Source organism: Drosophila mauritiana, chromosome X (assembly GCF_004382145.1).
Source record: "Drosophila mauritiana strain mau12 chromosome X, ASM438214v1, whole genome shotgun sequence".
Classification (NCBI taxonomy): domain Eukaryota; kingdom Metazoa; phylum Arthropoda; class Insecta; order Diptera; family Drosophilidae; genus Drosophila; species Drosophila mauritiana.
In genome coordinates, this window is record NC_046672.1 from 12,541,752 (window position 1) to 12,562,522 (window position 20,771).

Here is a 20,771-nt window from a genome sequence, read left to right on the forward strand (position 1 = left end):
TTTGAGTGAGTGGTTATGCATGCGGATCCCTAACCCCCCTACCCCCTTTAAAAAGAGACAGCACATTGTGTTTTTCAGCCTGTCTTCTTTCCTCCACTTCTTCATCTCCTTCTGCGCCTTCTTGCCTTTTCGCTGATTTTCTGCTGCTGCGTTGCGATTCTTTTATTTCAGCTTTCTTTCCCTTCCAGCTGTGTTCTCTCCTCCTTCTTCGCTCCTTCTCTTCTCTTTCCCATTACTCCAACACTCATTTCATCTTTTTTGCCGCTTCCTTTGCTTTAGTAACTTTAATTTGTTGGCATTGCCATTGCCGTTATACTGGCCATCCTCTCTTTCTCGCAATCTATCGCGCCCTTTCGCACTGTCTTGCCCTTTCACTCATTGCTCTATTATCGTTATGGGTCTTGTCCTGTGAGTTTTCTATGCAACACAATCACTAAGTTATCAGTTATTTGTTTATATGTTTTTTATCAATATGTAAAAAAATTATAACAAAACTATTAACAATGAACGATAAAAATCAACTTTTTTGGCACACGATTTTTTCGGGGTGGCTCTAGAGGTGGCTCCAGGCTCTCTCCAATTTTTGTTCAAGAGCGAGAGAGCGGAGAGCTCTACAGAGAACAGCTCTTTTCTACGCATACAATGACAGCAGACAACTGTATGTGTGCTCGTGTATTGTAAATTTGACAGAATATACCCTTCACCATAGAAGTTCTTAGACTTTAAGTCTATGTTATTTTTGATCAATTGGCACCATTTAAAAAATGATTGTTTTGCGTTGCCTTAACGTTATTATTATTTAAATATAGCTTACAAATAGTAATGTTATGTACATAACATCACAAAATAAAAATTTCAAAAATTACTTAATATTAGAATATCTGTCATTAGAGAGAGTATTCAGCTTGCGACGTGTGAAAAAAAATAAGGCAATGTTTGCTGAGTGCTTGTGTCCGGACTTCGTGCCTCACGATCGAAAGTGGTTGCACAGTGCCAAGCCAATGTACGGCCGTTCCGCATCACACTGTCAAGAAATTCTTTGCACAGTTTTCTTACGTTTTCTATTTTGCTCCTATTCCGAGAAATTTCGATAAACGAATAGTACATAACCGTCATTTACGCTTTATGCGTTGTGTGAGACGTCGATTTTTGTGTGAAATTTAGTTTTGTGAAATTTAGAAATGCCTGGCAAAAGATTGAGTTACGAAGTAGCTCAACTGATTTATAATAATCACCATTTGGGAAAATCTGTCACGGAATTGTCAAAAATGTTTTCTGCATCGCGGAGAACAATTTATAATGTAATCAATCGCGCAGAAAACAAGGGCAGATTGAAATCAAACTGTAGAACTGGACGCAAAAGTAAAATTTCCCACAGTTCAGACCGACTGATCATGCGAAAAATTGATGAAAATCCGCATATATCGTTAAGAACTGTTGCTAGGGAGCTTAAGAAGGAGTGCGATCTGGATGTGTCACACGAAACAGTGCGCCAAGCCATACTCCGGCACAAGGACCACTCAGGAGTAGCAAGCAAGGAACCGATGCTGTCGGCAATTAACATCGGGGAATCGCTGACTTCGGATAAATCCGATGTGGAGCCGGAAGCCGAGCCTGATAACGATCCCGAATCGGATAACATGGAGGATCATGTTGAAGATTATCCGAACAATTCTTCCGCGGGGAGCATCACCGTATCTTCGCACCTGCAGCATAACGGGGAATCGCAGACTTCGGATAAATCCGACAGCGAGTACGAGTGCGAGCTGATCGGAAAACGAGTGGCCAGCCACTTCCGGCGAATGCGTCCGGATCAGCGACTTTTCGCCGAACGGATCATCAGCGAGGTGCTGGTCTACGGCCGATTGAATCGTCTTTCGTTCGAGAACCAATTTAGTATGGCTCAAAAATAAGTTAAAGCAAACTAAACTAAACCAAACTAATATGCGAATTCGATTGAAAACGTATGAACGTAATAACTATTTCAAAATAATCTTTAACGATCAATATATGCATTTTAGTTATTTTATTTGGAAAAATGCATAATAATAAAGGGCAAAATGCATATTGTTTTGTTTGATAAAATTGTTGTTATAGCATTAATTAATAATGCGTCAGTAACATAAAAATGTAACATAATAATTTTTAAGTTTTCGTAGTTTACGTGCAAAAAAAGCAAGAACCGAAAAATTATATTTTTAGCCGCCTGCAGCGCTATGCAAAAAGACAAAAAATTCAAAAATGCAGAAATGGCAAATGTAAAGCAAAGCGAAAATGCGGTGCAAAGGGGAAGGAGAAGAAAAGGGCAAAACAAAAAGGATGAAAGCAAATAAAGGAACCGGTTGTTATTCATTTTAAATTTGCACATCTTGTTTTTCAGCCTGCCTTCTTTCTTCTACTGCTTCATCTGCTTCTGCGCCTTCTTCCCTTTTCGCTGATTTTTTGTGTTCTCTCTTCCTTCTTCGCTCCTTCTCCTCTCTTTCCCCTCACTCAAACACTCATTTCATCTTTTTTGCCGCTTCCTTTGCTTTAGTAACTTTAATTTGTTGGCATTGCCATTGCCGTTATACTGGCCACCCTCTCTTTCTCGCAATCTATCGCGCCCTCTCGCACTGTCTTGCCCTTTCACTCATTGCTCTATTATCGTTACACAGCCAAAAAAAATGGGTAGCTCTTAGAGTAAAAATAATATCAATATGTTATAAATCAATAAAGCTCATTTAGCAAAAGAAGATTTCTCTTCACATTAGTTGCAAAATGTTTTATTTATAGAAAACTAATTAAAATACATATACTGAGAAATATCTTTCGGTGTATTTTTTGGTTAAGTCGGTTCTATTTTCTTTTGATTTTCTTTATGATTCGCTTTATGATTCTCTGTTTTCGCCAGTAAGATGGTAAATGTCAAAAGGGCGGAAAAATAGGGAAAGGGTATATTCACTAAGTTTTCACTGGTGAATCACTAAAAGAATTTTTCGCACTGTGTAGCCACTTTGCCGTTGGGGTTTCTTTTCTGGATTTTTTTCCTTTCCTCCACTTTATTTTTGGGATTTTCGCTTCTGATGTCGTTACAGTTGTTGTTGTAGCCGGCATTTAGCCGTTTCGGGGAAAAAAATAACAAAATTTAGCCAAATTACTGTCCCCAGTTATTTAGCCTCCTTATTCCCACCCATTCGCATGCACTTGAAAAAAAAGCGTGTACGTTTGTCAAGGTATACAAGTTTTGCAATGCTCTTCAAACAATCTTATATACTTAGGATTGATAATCGCTTAAATCTGCAATAATTAATTTAATGTTCATTCATGCTTATATGAAAATATGCTAAAGTACATCGAGTTTTTGCGAAGTGCATGAAAAAATGAAACTTGTAGTTTCTGGGAAATTCGCATGTTTGAAAGTTTTGATGTCCTTTGTGTGTGAGTGTATGCGTGTGTGCATGTGTGTGTTTGTGTGTCGCCATTTGCCTTTCTCAGCGTCTTTGGTTTTGACATTTTGCCTCCTTTACTAAAGCCCCCCCCACCCACTCCTTTACCTATCCCACCACACCCCTTAGTCACCAACTTCCTACGGCAAACAGTTTTTGGTCGTAGTCAACCGCATTAATCCATCCCCATCTCTCTCTGTGTGTGTGTGTGCGTGTGTGTGTGTTTGTGGCACAAAATGAAAATGGCAAAACAAGGTCAAGTGTAGGGAGCAAAGTTTGTTTGAGTGCACACACACGCACACATAAACTACATACAAATAAGCAAATAACACATAAATAAGAAACATTAAGTTCACATCACTTTTTCATCAAGAGATGCTTTTTAGTTTCATAACTTAATACATTTTAAATGAATAAATATCATTACGTTTGTGATGCCAAAAATATATTTCTTAAGAAAAACCACATGAAATTGTTTTTGTTTTTTCTTGTAATATATTTAAGCTAAATAAGTCCAACAATGCGTCATTATTTTTTTTTTTCTTGCTTTAATAAATAAACAAGTTGTTTCGATTTTAATCAGCTGGTGCATCTAGACTAAGTGAAACATACATAAACATGCATGAATGTACCATACATATCTATGTATGTATGTATATTAAGTTATATAAGTTAGAACAAGTGAAATCGTTCGATAAGGCTAAGAAAAATGTTTCCTCATTAACAAATGAATTGATTAACAATTAAATGAGATTTTGTTGGGCATCATTATTGTACTGTTTTTTTTCAGTTTTCATTGTTGCGGTTATATACAGAGGTGGTCAAAAGTATTTACACAACGAGCTTTTTTTTCAATTAGTTGACAATTGAAAAAAAAGCTCGTTGTGTAAATACTTTTGACCACCTCTGTATGTATGTATATACATATTTATGTACATGCGTATCAAGTTTTTTCAACTGTAATATACGCATAATAACTTTGGTAAATATTTATAAAATATACAAACATATATTTTTTTGTTGGGTTTTCTGCCCAAAGTAATGAAAAAGGGCCATAGAAGTTTTGGGCCAGTGAGTCACGTTCAACAGGCGCAGTCTGAATTTTGAGGTTAACTTTTTGACGACAAAATAATTTGCACAAAGGTGCAAAGTATTTTTTTTGCGTACAAATTTTGCTGCTGTTTATTTAACTATTTTTTTCTCTTTTTTTGAGCGCTGAACCTGACGGATTGACAGTCACTCGCTCTGCTCTGCCTGCGTCGACGTCGACTGCGCAACGACACCTGTGGCTATGCGAAAAAGTCGACAAAAAATGTGGAAAAATAAATGAAATAAAATAAAACAACCCTCGTCTGAGATTTTGCTGCCAATTTTTCGCAGGCCTATGCAGTAATTTACCCGCTCTCTCTCTCACTCTCATTCTCCCTCCTGCTCTTTCTTTTCGTTTGCTCGAAAAAAGGTGTGACGTAGAAACCGAAAAAACACACAACCAAAACAAAGTAAAAATAAAAGAAGTAGCAAGAAAAAAGCTTGGAAACAGCAGCTGAAAGTGTAACTAACATACACACACACATGAAATTATATACCAATAAACACACAGAGGCACAGACACACAGGTACGGGTACGCAAAAAAGGAAACCTAAATAAAAAAATTAAATGGAAATTTCTGATATAAAACACACACATACTCGCACTAACACAGCGGAGCCGAGTGAAGTTTGGCAACGCGGCACCGCAAACGCGCAGTCGCCAGAGAGCGACGCCGGCAGACACAAAAACAAACAGTAAGCAATGTCGCACGCGTGAGTGAGACGGTCAGATGGCGAGTGAGGTGGTTAAGTGAGAGAGCCAGTGCGTCAGAGAGTGTCCAGTGTTGTTTTTGCGCAGCCCCGCACGGCAACAGTGCACAGTGGGACAACTTGCGCATGTCAATCATTATTACTGTGACCCATCATCTATTTCCTATTCATTTAAGTCTATAGTATTTTAAGACATTCTATAGTAAGCTTTTTTATTAATATACGAATGTATTTGCATATGCTTAATCTCATCATTAAAAATAAATATTAAAATTAATTACTGAAGATGCCGCTTCAGCGAAAATAATCTAAATAAAATGTGTTCACAATTGATTAATTATATAATAAATATATTGGTAAGCTACACCTCGATATAGGTAAACACTGTTCCACTGTGCAACAGTAACTGGTTCACTAGAAGAGGGAGCAAAGAGCAAGAGCGGTTTGCAAAAAAAACAGGTACCCCTGTGACCAATTTGATGAGTTCTGTAAATCAAATTTTGAATTATGTTAATCCATTAGATGTTCCTGTAAACATTTTATGCCTAGCACTTTTTCTCGCTTGTATAACAATATTGTAATTTTATTAACATTTTATGGAAAATCTGACTAAAATGCTTGAATTTGCTATGTGTGAAATTATTCACACCAAAATGCATTAAATATTCAGCAAATTTCATATACCAATAATCAGATGTCTTGCCAAATTCGCCACTGGGTTTCAGTTTACCGCTTGGTTGCTTCTTCTTCTTGCACGCTCTTCTCTTCTTCTTCACCACGTCCCACGCCATCACTCGATCTCTTCCTCTTCGCGTTGGTACACAAAAAAACACAATTTTTTTCGCTACAATTTGACACACAAAGCAGCTGTCTGCATAAGACCGCACACTCACACACATTGCACATATATTCATTGCATACATACATACATTTGTTCATATTATATATCTCACGCTGTGTTGCCATAGATACAAACAGACTCACGTAATTAATATATGTATGTGCATATATATACATTCGTATGACTGAGCGGGAGGGAGAGATGGCTATGGTGAGCGGGAGAGGGCTATTTGTTATCTACTGCGCATTGTCTTGACCAAAGACACTAGAATAACAAGATGCGTAACGGCCATACAAATTTTTGGCACGCGATTTTTTGGCCGTGGCTCTAGAGGTGGCTCCAGGCTCTCTTGAGTTTTTGTTCGAGAGAGAAAGAGCGGAGAGCGCTACAGCAAACAGCTCTTTTCTACGCATACAGTGATAGCATACAACTGTATGTGTGCACACGTATGCTCATGTATTGTAAATTTGACAAAATATGCCCTTTACCTTAGAAGTTCGTTGACTTTAAATCTATATTATTTTTTATCAATTGGCACCATGCGAAAAATTCTTGTTTTGTATTGCCTCAACGTTATTATTATTTAAATAAAGCTTAGAAATAGTAATAGACGAATCTATGTACATCACAAAATAAATTTCGAAAATGACTTTATATTAGAATACTTGTCATTAGGGTATTCAGCTTGCGGCGTGAGAAAAATTAATAAGGCAATGATTGTTGAGTGCTTGTGTCCGCACTTCGTGCCTGACGATATGACTTTTGCAACGAACTGTTTTCATATTTTTATTTATTTTATTAATTTTTATTTTCTACTACGTATTATTATTTTTTATGAAATATTATTATGAAATATTATTATTTTTATTATTTATTAATAAAATTATTATTTTTATTATTTATTAATTAAATTATTATTTTTTTATGAAATTAAAAAATAATTATTATTTTTATGAAATATTTATTTCTCAATGTTATGTCTTCTTTTTGGAAAATTTATGTTTAAAATTACAGTAGTTATAATAATTTCCTTTGTATTTGCTTTAATTATTATTATAATAATTATTATAATAGTCAGGGAATTTTTATTTTATTTCATCATATTGCTACGAAATTGGCCACAACTCCAAATATGTAAATTCGTTTCTTCGATCAGAATTGATTTCGGCCCGAAAATCGTCTTCTAGCACAGCACGCACACATATACGCGTTCTCGTCTCTTGTTTTTACTCACGCAAGCAAGCAAATTCTATTTTTATATTTCTTACGCTCTCAAAGTGAGCGAGCGGAAAGAGAGCAAATTTGGCCTTCACCAAAAAAGTGGCTGCATAGTGCCAAACGAATGTATGGCCGTTACGCATCTTGTTATTCTAGTGTCTTTGTCTTGACGTTGTTTGCGTAGTTGTCTGTATGTTTGCATGTATGTATGTGTGTATGTTTGTGAATGCGAAGATGAAGCAGAAGTGGAAGAGCAAGAAGAAGCACAACAGCATACCAAATAACTAGCGCAGACGTAAAAGGGGCAAGAGAGAGCGAGAGAGGGAGAGCTCACCAGTTAACATGACACGACCAACGTCAACAACAACAACGACAGCAACAACAAGTCAACAGAACAAACCGGCACATTCAACTTAAGCACACACACACACACACGCGAAGAGGAATAAGATGATGATGATGAAGAGGGACAAGCGACTGAGACGCGAGTCTGATGCGTGCAAGAGAGAGGGCAACATGCGAAACGAAAAACCAAACGAAAGCGTACAAATAAATAAAGCAGCAGGTACACCGAAAGAAAAATGTCTTGTAATTAAAACGAACTTAAGTGGCCCATGAAACAATTGCTAACAATCACATTTTAAACATTTTCGATATTTAAAGAAAATAAAAAAAATAGTGCATACCTCTGAGCTGTGCACAATAATAATTTCGCATAGCAATAGCAAACTTTTTGTCACAGTGCAGCTGGGTTGCCAGCAAGGGTCTGAAATAAGAATAACAAGAATAATAATATGAAAGGCGAAATAAAATGAAAGCATACGCAGCATAAACTGCGAAATTCTTAGGGGTTTGGGTTTCCTTTTGGGTTTGGTTTCTGCGCTTGGAATGGGATTGCGAATGGGCGGGGTGGGGGCGGTGCTTATGGCGTAGAATTCTGGCGTAACCCGAAGCTGGACATGCAAAAAAAATTGGGAGACTTGTGGCAAAGAACTTCGTGGTCTTTGGGGGGGATCTAAATTCTTGTAGTGTTTATAAGGTAGCTGGGTCAATCAACGTGGCGGGTTGTGGGAAGGGGTAGGAGCTGGAGGGGGTTAACGTCTCATAATCCGCTTAAGATTCAGCGAACATCAGCAGGGTGCACCACGTGCTAAAAGTTTTTTTTAATTTTTTTTTTTATTTCCTTTACCTGCCAGTTATTCCCTTCCACTTATTACCCTGCACGCTGTGAATCTGGATAACATCCCATGGGAATCCAATATATCCCCCCTCTTGACCCCTTTCATCATCTATTTTGGGTTCGTAACCACATGGGAGTGTCAAAATAACGTGAGTGATTTAGGTAGGGCATGTTTCTTGTTTCAGTTATTAACTTAAAGTAAGCTGAATGCACATATAATTCAATTAAGAAGTAACAAAATATTTACATAGTTCTTTATTTCTGTAATAATAACAATTTAAACCCAACAGCATTACTAGCATTCCTACCATATTCATCCATTGTTTGATATCTGTGTTTGTCTCGAATTGATAAGTTCAAGGTCTCAAGTTGGAAAAAGGGGGTGGTTCCTTGCCGAACGGAGTGTTTGACGTCACTCTGCAAAACTGACATGTCTCTTATCCTCATCTCCCCCCACCGAAAACCCTTCGATTTTTTGGTTCTCATGACAGGAGGCGAAATAACGTAAGCTATTTGTTGAAGGTTCAGATTCAACTCAAAAGAAAAGTTTTAAAAATGTACATATTATTTAATTATTAGATGGATTCATTTACATTTGTTGCTTACCCATTGTATTTGCCTATTGTAAGTGTTGTCATTAGAAACCAAACGGCTTGTTGTTTTAAAGTCCTAAGCTGTTGAAACTATCTGAGATATTTTTTTATATTTATTAAGTGAAGAAACTGAGATATTGAATTAAAATCATGGTAGTTAGCGAAATTAAAGGACCCAATTTAAGTGGGCTACAATAAATAAATAAATTGTTTGCATTCGGTGACAGCTTCCATAGAAGTACACACATACATACATGTGTATGTAGATAAGATGGAAACGTGATTCCCCCAACCGCAGTGGATGCGATCATTCGCCCCCAAAGTTGTCATGACACCCCCCTCCCCCCTCTCGCTACATCAAGCTGCCCCGTTCTGCCCCCATTTCCTATTTATAGCCCCTCGTATTTCCCCCAGATCCCCCACACTTAAATACACATGTCAGTTCGTTTCGAGTGTTGTTGTTAATTTTTGTTGATGTGTTTTTATTTAGATTTTTTATTATCGCGCGCGTTTTCTTTTTTTATTTCGGCTTATCACTTGTCCTACCTCCCGTTTTAACCTCTCCCTCTCTCACTCACTCTCTCTCTTCCTCTCTCGCTCGCTCCCCCCACCAACCATTTTCACCAACAGTTTAAGTTGATGTGATCTTTGTTCGCCGCGCGCCCAATTCACAGTTAAGCCATATCAACCAAGATTGTTGGAATGGGGAGGGGGGGTGGAAGAATTCCGCGGGAGAAAGAGGAGGCAGAGCAATAAACCTAACCTGAATCTACAACAACTGGCTGTTCTGGTGGGTGACATTGCCAGAGAGAAGCGAAAAGCATGAGATGGGAAGGGAAGGGCAGAGAAGAAATGAAACAAATAAATAAAGAAAAAAGAGAAGGAGAAAGAAAGGAGAAGAAGAAGAGGAGAAGAAGAGGAGAAGCCGAATAAGCGCAAAGTAGCGCAACTTGCGGTGACAACAAAAGCAACAACAATAATAAAAAAAAACGACAACTAGAACAACAATCGACGGTTACAACCACAATGCAGTACAGTGAACACCAGCCAAGTGACTCTTTCAAAAGTTAGTACAAATTTTCAAAACCAAATATGATCTATAGAATATTTGTGCATATGTTTGTGCATTGTTTTAAACTTACCATAAAACTAAATTAAAAAAAGAGAAGAAATCTTAACCACTTCCATGTATTGATGTGACCTTTAGTGCGGTGTCCACAGTTTCATCGGCTTGCCGGTTTTGCGCGCGTAATCGATGCTGCCCCATCCTCAGCCCCCTGCGCACGTTCCCCCTGCCCTTTTCGCACATACTATGTACATATGTATGTATGTATGTAGAAACCGCTTTACGATCTTGTATTACGTGTTGGTGTTTTGCATGTGGTTGGTTAACAATGTTGTTTTTGCCATTTTACTGTGGCTTTGTGTGTGCACCGATCGGTTTGCTTCTTGTGCCGACTGAATAATCAAGTCACAGTTCCAGTTCGACTTCGCTCCAACCCCCCCGCATCAAACCATTCGGTCAGTGGCTCGGCACCCAGCAACAACCAGTTATATAGCCATATCCACACATACATACATACAGTACGTACATGTGCGTGTGAGCGGGACGGGGGGAAACCGGTTTCCTTTTACTGTCTTGCATATTTTTAGCAACAAGTTGAAAGAGTTGCCTCGCCAAATGGGTACAGCAGGGCCTCGCAAAAACGAACTTATATTGTAGGATTTTTACATAAGTTATTATGTTAATGTTGAAGAATGTTTATTTTTGGAAACTGGATGGTAGTACACCTTTAGGTACCTGTTCGGTAAAATATCGTTTTGAGTATAGAATATGCATATTTAAGAACAAATTTCTAATTAAATGAATGTGGCCTGTAGCCGGCAGAGTGAGAGGATGATGGCAGCGGGTGGGAGCGAGAGGTGAGACAGTAAAATTATAATGAAAACGTGTAGAGCGATCGACTGCGATCGCGGCATTCGCGCTTGTAACAAAACAGTTTTTATTCGCAAAAACAAAAAAAAGAAAGAAAGAAGAAAACCGAATCGGCAAACAGAAAACAAGGAATACAACAAAGAAACCAATTGCGGCTGGCGTGGGTCGGTTTTGAGAGGGGGTGGGGGCAGACGGATGCCACAATAGCAATAGCCACCGCAAACATAGCGCTGCGTCATTGACGTCGGCAAAGCAGCGACAGAGGCAGCGGCAGAGGCAGCAGCAGCGGCAGAGGCAGCGGCAGAGGCGACGCCGCAAAACAATTGCCGGCCATTGTTGTCGTTGTATTTGCAGTTGTAGTTGTTTTTGCATTTGCTTTTGTTGTAGCTGGGACCCCAACGTCGCAGTTACTCATTTTAGCCGCAAAAGAAAAGGGCATGCTCGAATATGGACACGGGTTCAATTTGCATAGTTAATAGAACTGAACCTCTTAGTACTGGCACTCAAATTGAGGTTAGGTTCCCGCCTAAGTAATTTTTTGCTAGCTTTATATTTTATAAAAAAAATTGTTCTATTTTGATAATTTTTCGTCTTGTTAAACAAGCGTTTTTAGGCAACATTTTGACCCTAAAAACCTTTTTTTTTTATAAATATGTGCTGTATATACTAATTGCTTGCATTCGCTTAAAAACTTTAAATACATATACATATTAAGATATATAGTTTTTAATCTGAATGTTAATCTCATTTGGCTATAATATCACAAAAGCTTCATTGAATTGCAGGGTATTTTCTTATGAACCAAGCTCTTGTCTTTTTTGTGTTCTCCTTAGTTTTCTCAACATTTTGTTACATTTGCTTTGCCATTCATATTTCTTATTGCTTATTGTTGTTTCCAACAACAGCAGACACTTGTGTGTGTTTGTGAGGGAGGGGGAGGTGTGGCGTTTCGGTTGGTGCGCCAGAGGGAGAGGCAAACACACAATGGCCACACTTTGACCCTGACTTTTAATGTGTACATTCGCCGTCTCACTCGCACCCTTCGCCCGTCCCGCCACTCTTATGCTAAATTATTGTTATTATTATGAATTGTGCTTCGTTGTTTGCGTTTGTGTTTGTGCTTGTGTTTGTATTTTTGTGGTGTTGTCTGCTAAACACTAAAGTATGATTAATTGACCTGCGGTGGCCGGCGCACTTTAGCACATATTTTCCCGGTCTCGGTACTCCCCGCCTCTCAATCCCCTACACCACAAGGTAGCCATATGATTTTCGAAAGCAGCATATATGTATGTATGTATATATATACATACATGTATTGTAGGTTCAACACCATTAGTAGTTTACTATCATTAGCATTTTTATTTGAATAACCAAATTGGTTTGTATTTTGATACACTTACTTTATTTTTTCATTATTTTTTTAAATTACTTTTATTTAATGTACATAAAATATTTACCTAGTTTTATTATTGTACATTTTTCAAGACATTGAAGCTTAACTAAAATAATTAAAATAAAGCTCTTGGTTTGCATTTGATAAATAAGTGTTTTATTTACAATTTTTGGAAATTAGTCCTACTATTTTTCTGTTCCACTAACGTGCTGTGTCACACATTTTTTACGCATCATAGATGCTATTTTAATATATAAACCATACACATGGCTAATTGTGGTAAGCTTTTGCCGGTTTTTTCAATTGGTTAATATAGACAATAATCACGTTTAAAAAGTGCAACAGCTTAGTCATTCAAATCGTCATCGTCTCAGCCCAAGAGTATGCTATCAATTAGTTTGAACTAAAAATTTGCAAACTAAACAAAAACTTAGTTCTAAATTCCAACTAAATCTATTTGAAAAAAAAACCAACAAGTATTCAAAATTACGTTTGAATATTTAATGAAAGGATGTCAGTTGGGAAATTGGCTAGGTAACGAATGCAGATTTCGTCTTAACTTGGCTAAAAATGGTCACAAAGTTAAAAGAATGACTGTTTTAAGCAGCTATTTACCAATGCTAACGATCCCTATCACTTTTTGAAGAATTTAGAAAAATTTATTTTTGGCTAAATTTTCGCATTTTTTGTAAGGGGTAACATCATCAAAATTTGCAAAAAATGGCGAAAAAATAAATTTCCCATTTTTGAACACAGTTTGATTGGAAATTTAATTGCGAGCTCAACGAGGTATGACATTCCATATTCAGGTAATTATTTTTAAAGTTGTGGCAAAAAAACGGATTATTTATTGACCAAAATTCGAAAAAACGGGTTTTGCCAAAAACGTGATTTTATAGACGGAATTTTAGTCATAACTTAGCTAAAAACGGTCATATAGTTGAAAAAATGACTGTTTTGAGCAGCTTATTACCAGTACTAACTATCCCTATCAGTTTTTAAAGAATTTAGAAAAATTAATTTTTGGGTTAATTTTTTGCATTTTTTGTAAGGGGTAACATCATCAAAATTTGCAAAAAATGGCAAAAAAATAAATTTCCCATTTTTGAACACAGTTTGATTGGAAATTTAATTGCGAGCTCAACGAGGTATGACATTCCATATTCAGGTAATTTTTTTTAAAGTTGTGGCAAAAAAACGGATTATTTATTGACCGAAATGCGAAAAAACGGAATTTGCCAAAAACGTGATTTTATAAACGGAATTTTAGTCATAACTTAGCTAAAAACGGTTATATAGTTGAAAAAATTACTGTTTTGAGCAGCTTATTACCAGTGCTAACTATCCCTATCAGTTTTTGAAGAATTTAGAAAAATAAATTTTTGGGTCAATTTTTGCATTTTTTGTCAGGGGTAACATCATTAAAATTTGCAAAAAATGGCAAAAAAATAGAATTATAATTTTCGGACACAGTTTGATTGGAAATTTAATCACGAGCTCGACGAGATATGCCATCCCATATTCAGACAATTATTTTTAAAGCTGTGGCAAAAAAACGGATTATTTTTAGTAGGAAAATTGAGAAATGTATTGACAATTACGTAATCCAAGCTATATTTCTTTTACGTTTAGCGCACCATTACAATTACAAATAATTAAGCTCAAAATGCGTAACATTTAAAATGTAATTTTTATTTTTTGTTATTTCGAGTTCGTAACCTGTCAAGAACGTTGAAGTCATGCTTTCCTAATACTAATAAAAAATAAAAAAATGTTTGGTATACAAAAAAAATAAGGAGAAAAGAAGAATTAACAAAGAATGGGATCTGATGATGACCTTTATGGGATCCCTGGATGATCGCCGAACGGCAATGATCAGGTGAGGATTCTCTATATGGCCTCCTGGTTGATATCCAATGCTGACATCTCTAGGTGATCACCCAGCAGTTGGCACAACTAAGCATTTCGCACGCCGCGCAACTCCTTGTCGGCCTTCTTGAGAGTGATAAAGTTGTTGAGCGCCTTGACACGCAATTTCGACCAGACCATGAAGTTGCCCAGCCCCAGAATGGTGGCCGCATGCAGAGCAGCTGCCTCTGGATATAGGACTGTGGCACAGCCCAGGCCCGATGGCAGATTCAAGCTGGACCACACGTCCACCTGCATGTTGTCCGATTTGACGGGCGGACAATTGATCACCGGATAGTTGGTGCTGCCGGAAACGACTGGACCCAGTCCATTGGATCGCCCGGCTACGGCCACAAAGATCAGGTTGCTCATCACCGATTCGTATTCGCGGACAATGCGCAGGGTTTCCTCCGGTCCCTTGTGGGCGGAACTCACGCGGAGTTCCACATTGAGGCCAAGGGATCGACAGCTGGTGGCTATCTTCTCGCTGTGCGATATATCGGAGGCACTGCCCATCAGAACGACAACCAGATGATCCTTCTTGGGCACAATATCAACCAGTTGTTCGGCCACCCAAATGAAGTTCCTCTTCACCGTATCCAAATCGCTGGCAGTCACCGCTGCCAGATTGCGATACACCTGCTTGTCGACCATCAAACGCTTGTCACCCGCTGGCCACAAACGCCACGAATCGGAATCAATGATGTCGGCCAGCACAATGTTGCCATCGGCGCAGATACCGAACTCCACTTTCATGTCGATCAGGGCGCAGTTCTTGGTCTGCCACGCCCTCTCGAGAATCTCGAAGACCAGCAGTGTGGTTCTACGCATAATGTCCACCTCATCTTGGCCTAGTTTTTGGGAGAAAAAAAAAACAGTTGCCAGGTTTAGATTTGTATATGTAAACGTGTAGGTGCAAGTACCCACCGATCACCAGGCCATTCAGCTCGAATTTGGCCGAGATAATCTGCTCCTCGCTCCACTGGGGATCGTGGTTGGCATCGTCCTTGAAGAACGTCTCCTGCTTGGGCGGCGAGAACCTGAGCAATGCAAATGTAATTTTTTTAATAATTTGTAATGAATAAATTAAATCTCTAGTGACATTTTGTGCTACTACTAGTAACTAGCTTACAATAACTCAAAGAGGCGGACTAGTTGGCAATCAAAGCCATAAAAAAGAGCTATTGCCTTGGAATGACATCAAATGAAACGAAAATCTTGACTTGAATTACAGATTTCGATGGCTTTGAGGGCACCAACGAGTGTACAGCGCTTATCAGCGATTGTTGACCCTGCTGCAGTGCATCGATTGCATTTGAATTTGTTTACCGCAAGCGGACACAGATAACACAGAGATCGCAACGAATCGAATGGGGTGATAACCCCAGCCAGCAAGTGGCTGTTTACCATTACCAACCTGTAGCCCTCGGGCACTCCGACATTGCGCTTGAGAAACGAACCGGTGGCCAGGCGGCGGGTCACCCACTCAATGGGTAGCATCTGGCATTTGCGGGCGATGAAGGCCTTGGCGCCGCACTGTTTCACATAGGCGGTGCGAATGCCTGCGGATTGAAAAGCATTCATTAATTAATTGATCAATCTAGTTATGCATCTTATGCAACAAAAAGAGTGAGTTACGTATAATTGGTAATGTACATTCCATCGTCTGCATTTTGTATATTAGTTTTCAATAAAGTTGAAAGCCATTCCACTCACCTGCCTCGTTGAGCAGCCTGAAGACCTGGCCGTTGGTGGTATTGGAGATCTCCGCTTTGCCGGCCAGATCGTGAGCTTTGACACCATCGCCGGCGGTGATGCGATCCTTGCTGAGGAGCAGGCACAATCCCGGCTGCTCCGGCAGATCGTACACCTGCTTGGTCTTGCCCTCGATGATGACCTTGCCGAGCTTGTAGCCCTCAACTGTGGAAATTCAAGTTGCAGTTGCATTTACCATCAATATATATATGATTCTGATTTAAGGAATGGAAAGACACCAATATAAGACATCAATATATATATGATTCTGATTTAAGGGATGGAAAGACACCTTGTTTACGAATTCCACTATTATCTTGATTTCAACAATGGAAAGCCAGACTTCTTGTTTACAGCAGACAGCTCGAAAAACATCATTGAAAGATGATAGTACATTATACTTTCTTGATTAACAGAACCAGGAAAATTTTCCGTTGCTCAAGTTGTTTTTTTAGGAAACCCGAATAACTGTGTAAATAAATCCAAGGCTGGCCGAAAAACATAAACAACTGATTTGCCTTTCATCACATTAAACTTGTCTTATTTATGAAAAATCGGATAGATGCGATTTTTGGTAATATTTACGTCATGAAGTTTATAGTTTATGGTTTCGGGCAAACCTTGGCGATGGCTTAACTTACTGGATGTGGTTGTGGTGGACATCTCGAATCGCACGTTCTTGTCGCTCGACTTTCAGAATCGAAATTGAAACCAATTGGCTGGCTGTTTCACGTGTTGCGGGCTTTGCTTTATGCTCGAAATTCGCTGTGCCTTCCCACTCGCTCTCGCTCTATCGCTCTCTCTGTCTTTTTCGCTCTCTCTGTGCTTGCTCTTTTATTACAATCCGCAAACTCCGACGTTCGTCTGCATCAAAGAATCGCTCCAAAGCAACTGAGCGTCTATAGAATCGCCGGCGCGACTTTATGGCTCGATTTTCTTATCGCCGAACCCCAACACCAATGCAAAGAGATCAACGTGCGTGTGCGTGTGCGTGTGTGTGTGTGTGTGGGCTTAGAGTCGAGTATAATGCTGATTTGGTAATACCCTACAGTTTTCCAAATAGCTGATAACTGCGCTTAAGTACCATTTAGTATAGTAGAATTCATTTTTGGCAATCTATAAAGCTATGCTTATTGCGTGACTTATTTTTACTGGGCCTATGGACCGTTTATTTTGCTATTTACAAAAAAAAATATTTTCTATTAATTTGGTGACTCTAAATTTAGAACTTTTCTTGATTTTTGGCCATTCTCCACCTCCTGGCATCCAGTTCCCGCTTATCCTGCTCATGCTGCTTATCCTGCTCATGCTGCTTATCCCGCTCATCCTGTGATCCTGATCTGTGTCTCTCTTTCTCTCTCTCTGGTAGGTAGCCTCTTTATCGTCTTGTTGGCCGCACTGCTCTTTTTGGTGACTTGTGTGTGTGTGTGTGTATGAACGTTTTCTTGCTTTTGGGGAGAAAACGTATAATTCTGGTGAACCCACCTTCGTGTCACTTGCTCCTCCTGGTGTTCCAAACGTGTGTGCATTGCGTTGCCGTCGTCTTCAGTTCTTCCGTGTGAAAATATAGTTTTCCGAAGCAGCCACTTCACAGGTGGTTTACTTGAGTGTATGCCTTCTTTTCGGCGGTGCTCTGGTTTTAAAACTATATTGGTTTATAGTTTGATTCTCTTCCTCCGTGTCACATTCCTTCTCGTCATCCACATCCATCACCATTATGCCATTCAGTGTGGGAAACTTTATGACGGGCAAAGTTATGCCCTGCTGATTGCCTTCATTCATCAGCTTCTGGATGAGATTGGCGATATCCTCGCGCTTCTTGGTTACTGTGAGCAGGTCAAACCAATCGATCAGCTCCGTAATGGGCAGCTTATAGTTAACGATGGGTTTCGTGAAGAATTGCTCCGCATACTGCAGCAGATAGAGGCCGCAATCGGTGAGATTCTCCTGCTGCGGCACCTCCACAATAAGACCGGGCATATTATCCCTGTTGAAGATGCGCGCCCGCTGTCTCGGATGCTTTGCCTTGTACTCGAAGTTGAGGTAATCCCGCAATATGGCCATATCTCGATTGCGTTTGCTGTCCGCCAACGAATCGAAGATGAGAATCAATGGCTGTTTGATTGGAGTGTCTTCGCCGGGTGTCTGTACATCATGGTTAACCACGGAAGACGTCAGGTATGGAAAACATATGATGGCCAGTATCCAATGGGCCTGATCGTTGAATGGTATTATGATGAAATCCTTCTCGAATATATTCACGTTTCGTGTCCACTTCTTTACCCTTTCGTGACGCCTCTGGGCCACCGGCGTCTTCTTGTTGTTGGCACTCGTATCTGTGGTCAATCTCTTGTAGAAAAATGAGCTAAAGATGTGCGTCCTATCGCGCTGAGCCTCTGGTATGATGTTATTCTTTAGCCAGCGCAGATAAAAATCAATGATTATGTCGTTCAGATATGAGCCTTCCTTGAGACACATAAAGTCCTTAATGGTGATGCTCAGGCCACCGGTTCCGGTGGGCGGATATGTGAAAAGCGTTGGATTCTCGTCGACGGAGAGTCTTCCCTCTGTTTGGCCATTGTCGGCGGCGGTGGTCTCCTCATCCTCGCTGCTCAACAGCACAATGACATCTTCGTCAAAGTCCCTGCTTAGTATCCAGTTGCGGTTCCGGCGCAGGCGACTCCTCTCTGCGCGTTCTGCAGGTGTGGGTATAGTGTCACTAGTTGCTTTCTCGGCTGGCGCCGGTATGGATGCAACATTCGGTTGCACCCGCGATGGAGATCCACCAGCTGTCTCTTCCGATTTCTTGCTAACAGTGGCATGTGCGACTTGGTCCTTCGACTGGATTGACTGGGAGCTTGCGAGAGCATCTCCAGCTGGTTGCACGCCCTGGAGACCATTGCTCTTCTTTGGAGAAGTTGAGGTGTTACCCGTAGGGGTTTGATTTCCCTGTTTATTGCCAGATGAACCTGGCTTGTCTTGAGCTCCAGCAGCTTGATAACCATTGCTGTCCTCTGCAGAGTGGCGCTTCTTCTGTTTCTTGGTCTTGGGAGCATTGTCGTCTTGAACCGCCGACGATATCACTTGGGATGTATTACTCTTTGGAGAAGTTGAGGTGTTACCCGTAGGGGTTTGATTTCCCTGTTTATTGCCAGATGAACCTGGCTTGTCTTGAGCACCAGCAAGTTGATAACCATTCCTGTCCTTTGCAGAATGGCCCTTCTTATGTTTCTTGGTCTTGGGAGTATTGGCGTCTTGATTCGACGACGATATCACTTTGTCAGCATTGGTGTCTCCCGGAGCGCAATGTTTTTTCTTGTGCTTCTTGCCTTTGGTTGCAGCTGGCTGGCAACCATTGTTGGCCACCGAAGTCTCCGATGGCTTGACAACGGCACGAGATGGTGGCTCTTCAACAGCGGACGCCCTGGACTGATGCACCTTCTTGTAGTACTCCTCCGCCTTGGCAATCGTATCGGCAATGGTATCACCGATGGCGAATCCCACAGAGACCACCAAATGGATAATACCACCGGCATTCTCCATGCAATCAATCGCGATGTTATCCTCGATATGAAGGTTCATCTTGAGAAACAGCTCTTGCACTGTACACGCATGGATGGGCAGCTTGAAGGTGACGATGTGCTGCGTTCCAGTGTTGTAGATAATGAGCATCTTGGCACTCCGTTTGTCCTTATCCGTGTCGGCTCGATTGATCAGCAATTGACGGGAGACTATAATGAAGTCGTTATGGGCGATTCGACTAACCGCTTGCTCCTTCGAAATAGCTTCTTTGCAATCCATCTTCGGAGCCGATTCAACACAACATATGTACTTTAACGTTATGAAAGTTATGAACGTTATGGGCTCATCTGAAACTGAAGTTTCGGGATACGATTGCAAAGTCTCGGGCTTGATGTGCAACTTGCACACTGCACTGGATGGGTAAAGTCACCTTACACGGTGACTTCGATCACTATATTCCTTTCATTTTGCAACCAGTGTGATTTATGCGATATTTGATACCACAAAAGTTAGGTTTCTCCCAATTTTATGGTTTGTTTAAACGGCGTACCAAGTGCTGTATCCAAAAATCATCTGTGCGAGTTGCTATCGCCATCGCAGTTCTGTTCATATCGATACATGTGTGTTTCGGATTGGTCTGGATTTTACAGGGCGTTCTTGAAATATGTATCGATAGTCCGCTTGAAATTTGAAAGTTGAGAATTTTGAGAATCAATAATATTGTAACTGACTAGATATAAGCATTTAAGCTTTTCATTTACAAAATTAGTATTCTTACATCTGGTATTAACAACAAAAACATATAACAATATCTTAAAGGGTATAACATTATCTTGTACGGCAATTTCAAAATTGAATTTCTCTATTCTCGTATTTATTTCCACATTTTGCAAGTTCAAGTACACACATTATCAAATTATAGTTTTGCGTCCGTCATCGGGTCCACCTGTCCGACTTTTAGTCGTCAGCATTGAGCTCCTCACCACACGGATCGCTTGGCGGCGATAAGAAAATCAAATGTAAACAAAAATATTTTTGTTTGTTTGTTTTTTGCGAAGAGCGTCTCTATAAAAATAAAAACCATTTCCCGCCGAATCGCTGACAGACACACACCTTTTCCTTTCCGCGGGCCAAAGGGCTCCATTTCGCAATTGCATCGGTTGCCAAGTGCGGAAACTCGCATTTAAATCACAACGTTGT

General features: G+C 39.9%; 2 protein-coding genes across 2 annotated transcripts; both read right to left on the reverse strand.

Moving 5' to 3' along the window:
* Nucleotides 1-14,164: 14,164 nt before the first annotated feature.
* On the reverse strand, nucleotides 14,165-16,912 carry LOC117147788 (multifunctional protein ADE2). The gene is made up of 5 exons (XM_033314829.1): nucleotides 16,691-16,912; nucleotides 16,011-16,214; nucleotides 15,712-15,856; nucleotides 15,222-15,334; nucleotides 14,165-15,145 (listed from the first exon to the last, which is right to left on the reverse strand). The coding sequence occupies exons 1-5, from the start codon at nucleotides 16,710-16,712 to the stop codon at nucleotides 14,343-14,345; spliced, it is 1,287 nt and encodes a 428-aa protein (XP_033170720.1). The 5' UTR covers nucleotides 16,713-16,912; the 3' UTR covers nucleotides 14,165-14,342.
* A 736-nt stretch (nucleotides 16,913-17,648) lies between these two features.
* Nucleotides 17,649-20,158, reverse strand: LOC117148327 (ubiquitin-like-specific protease 1D). The gene is made up of 2 exons (XM_033315661.1): nucleotides 19,289-20,158; nucleotides 17,649-19,099 (listed from the first exon to the last, which is right to left on the reverse strand). The coding sequence occupies exons 1-2, from the start codon at nucleotides 19,848-19,850 to the stop codon at nucleotides 17,649-17,651; spliced, it is 2,013 nt and encodes a 670-aa protein (XP_033171552.1). The 5' UTR covers nucleotides 19,851-20,158.
* Between the last annotated feature and the right edge of the window lie 613 nt (nucleotides 20,159-20,771).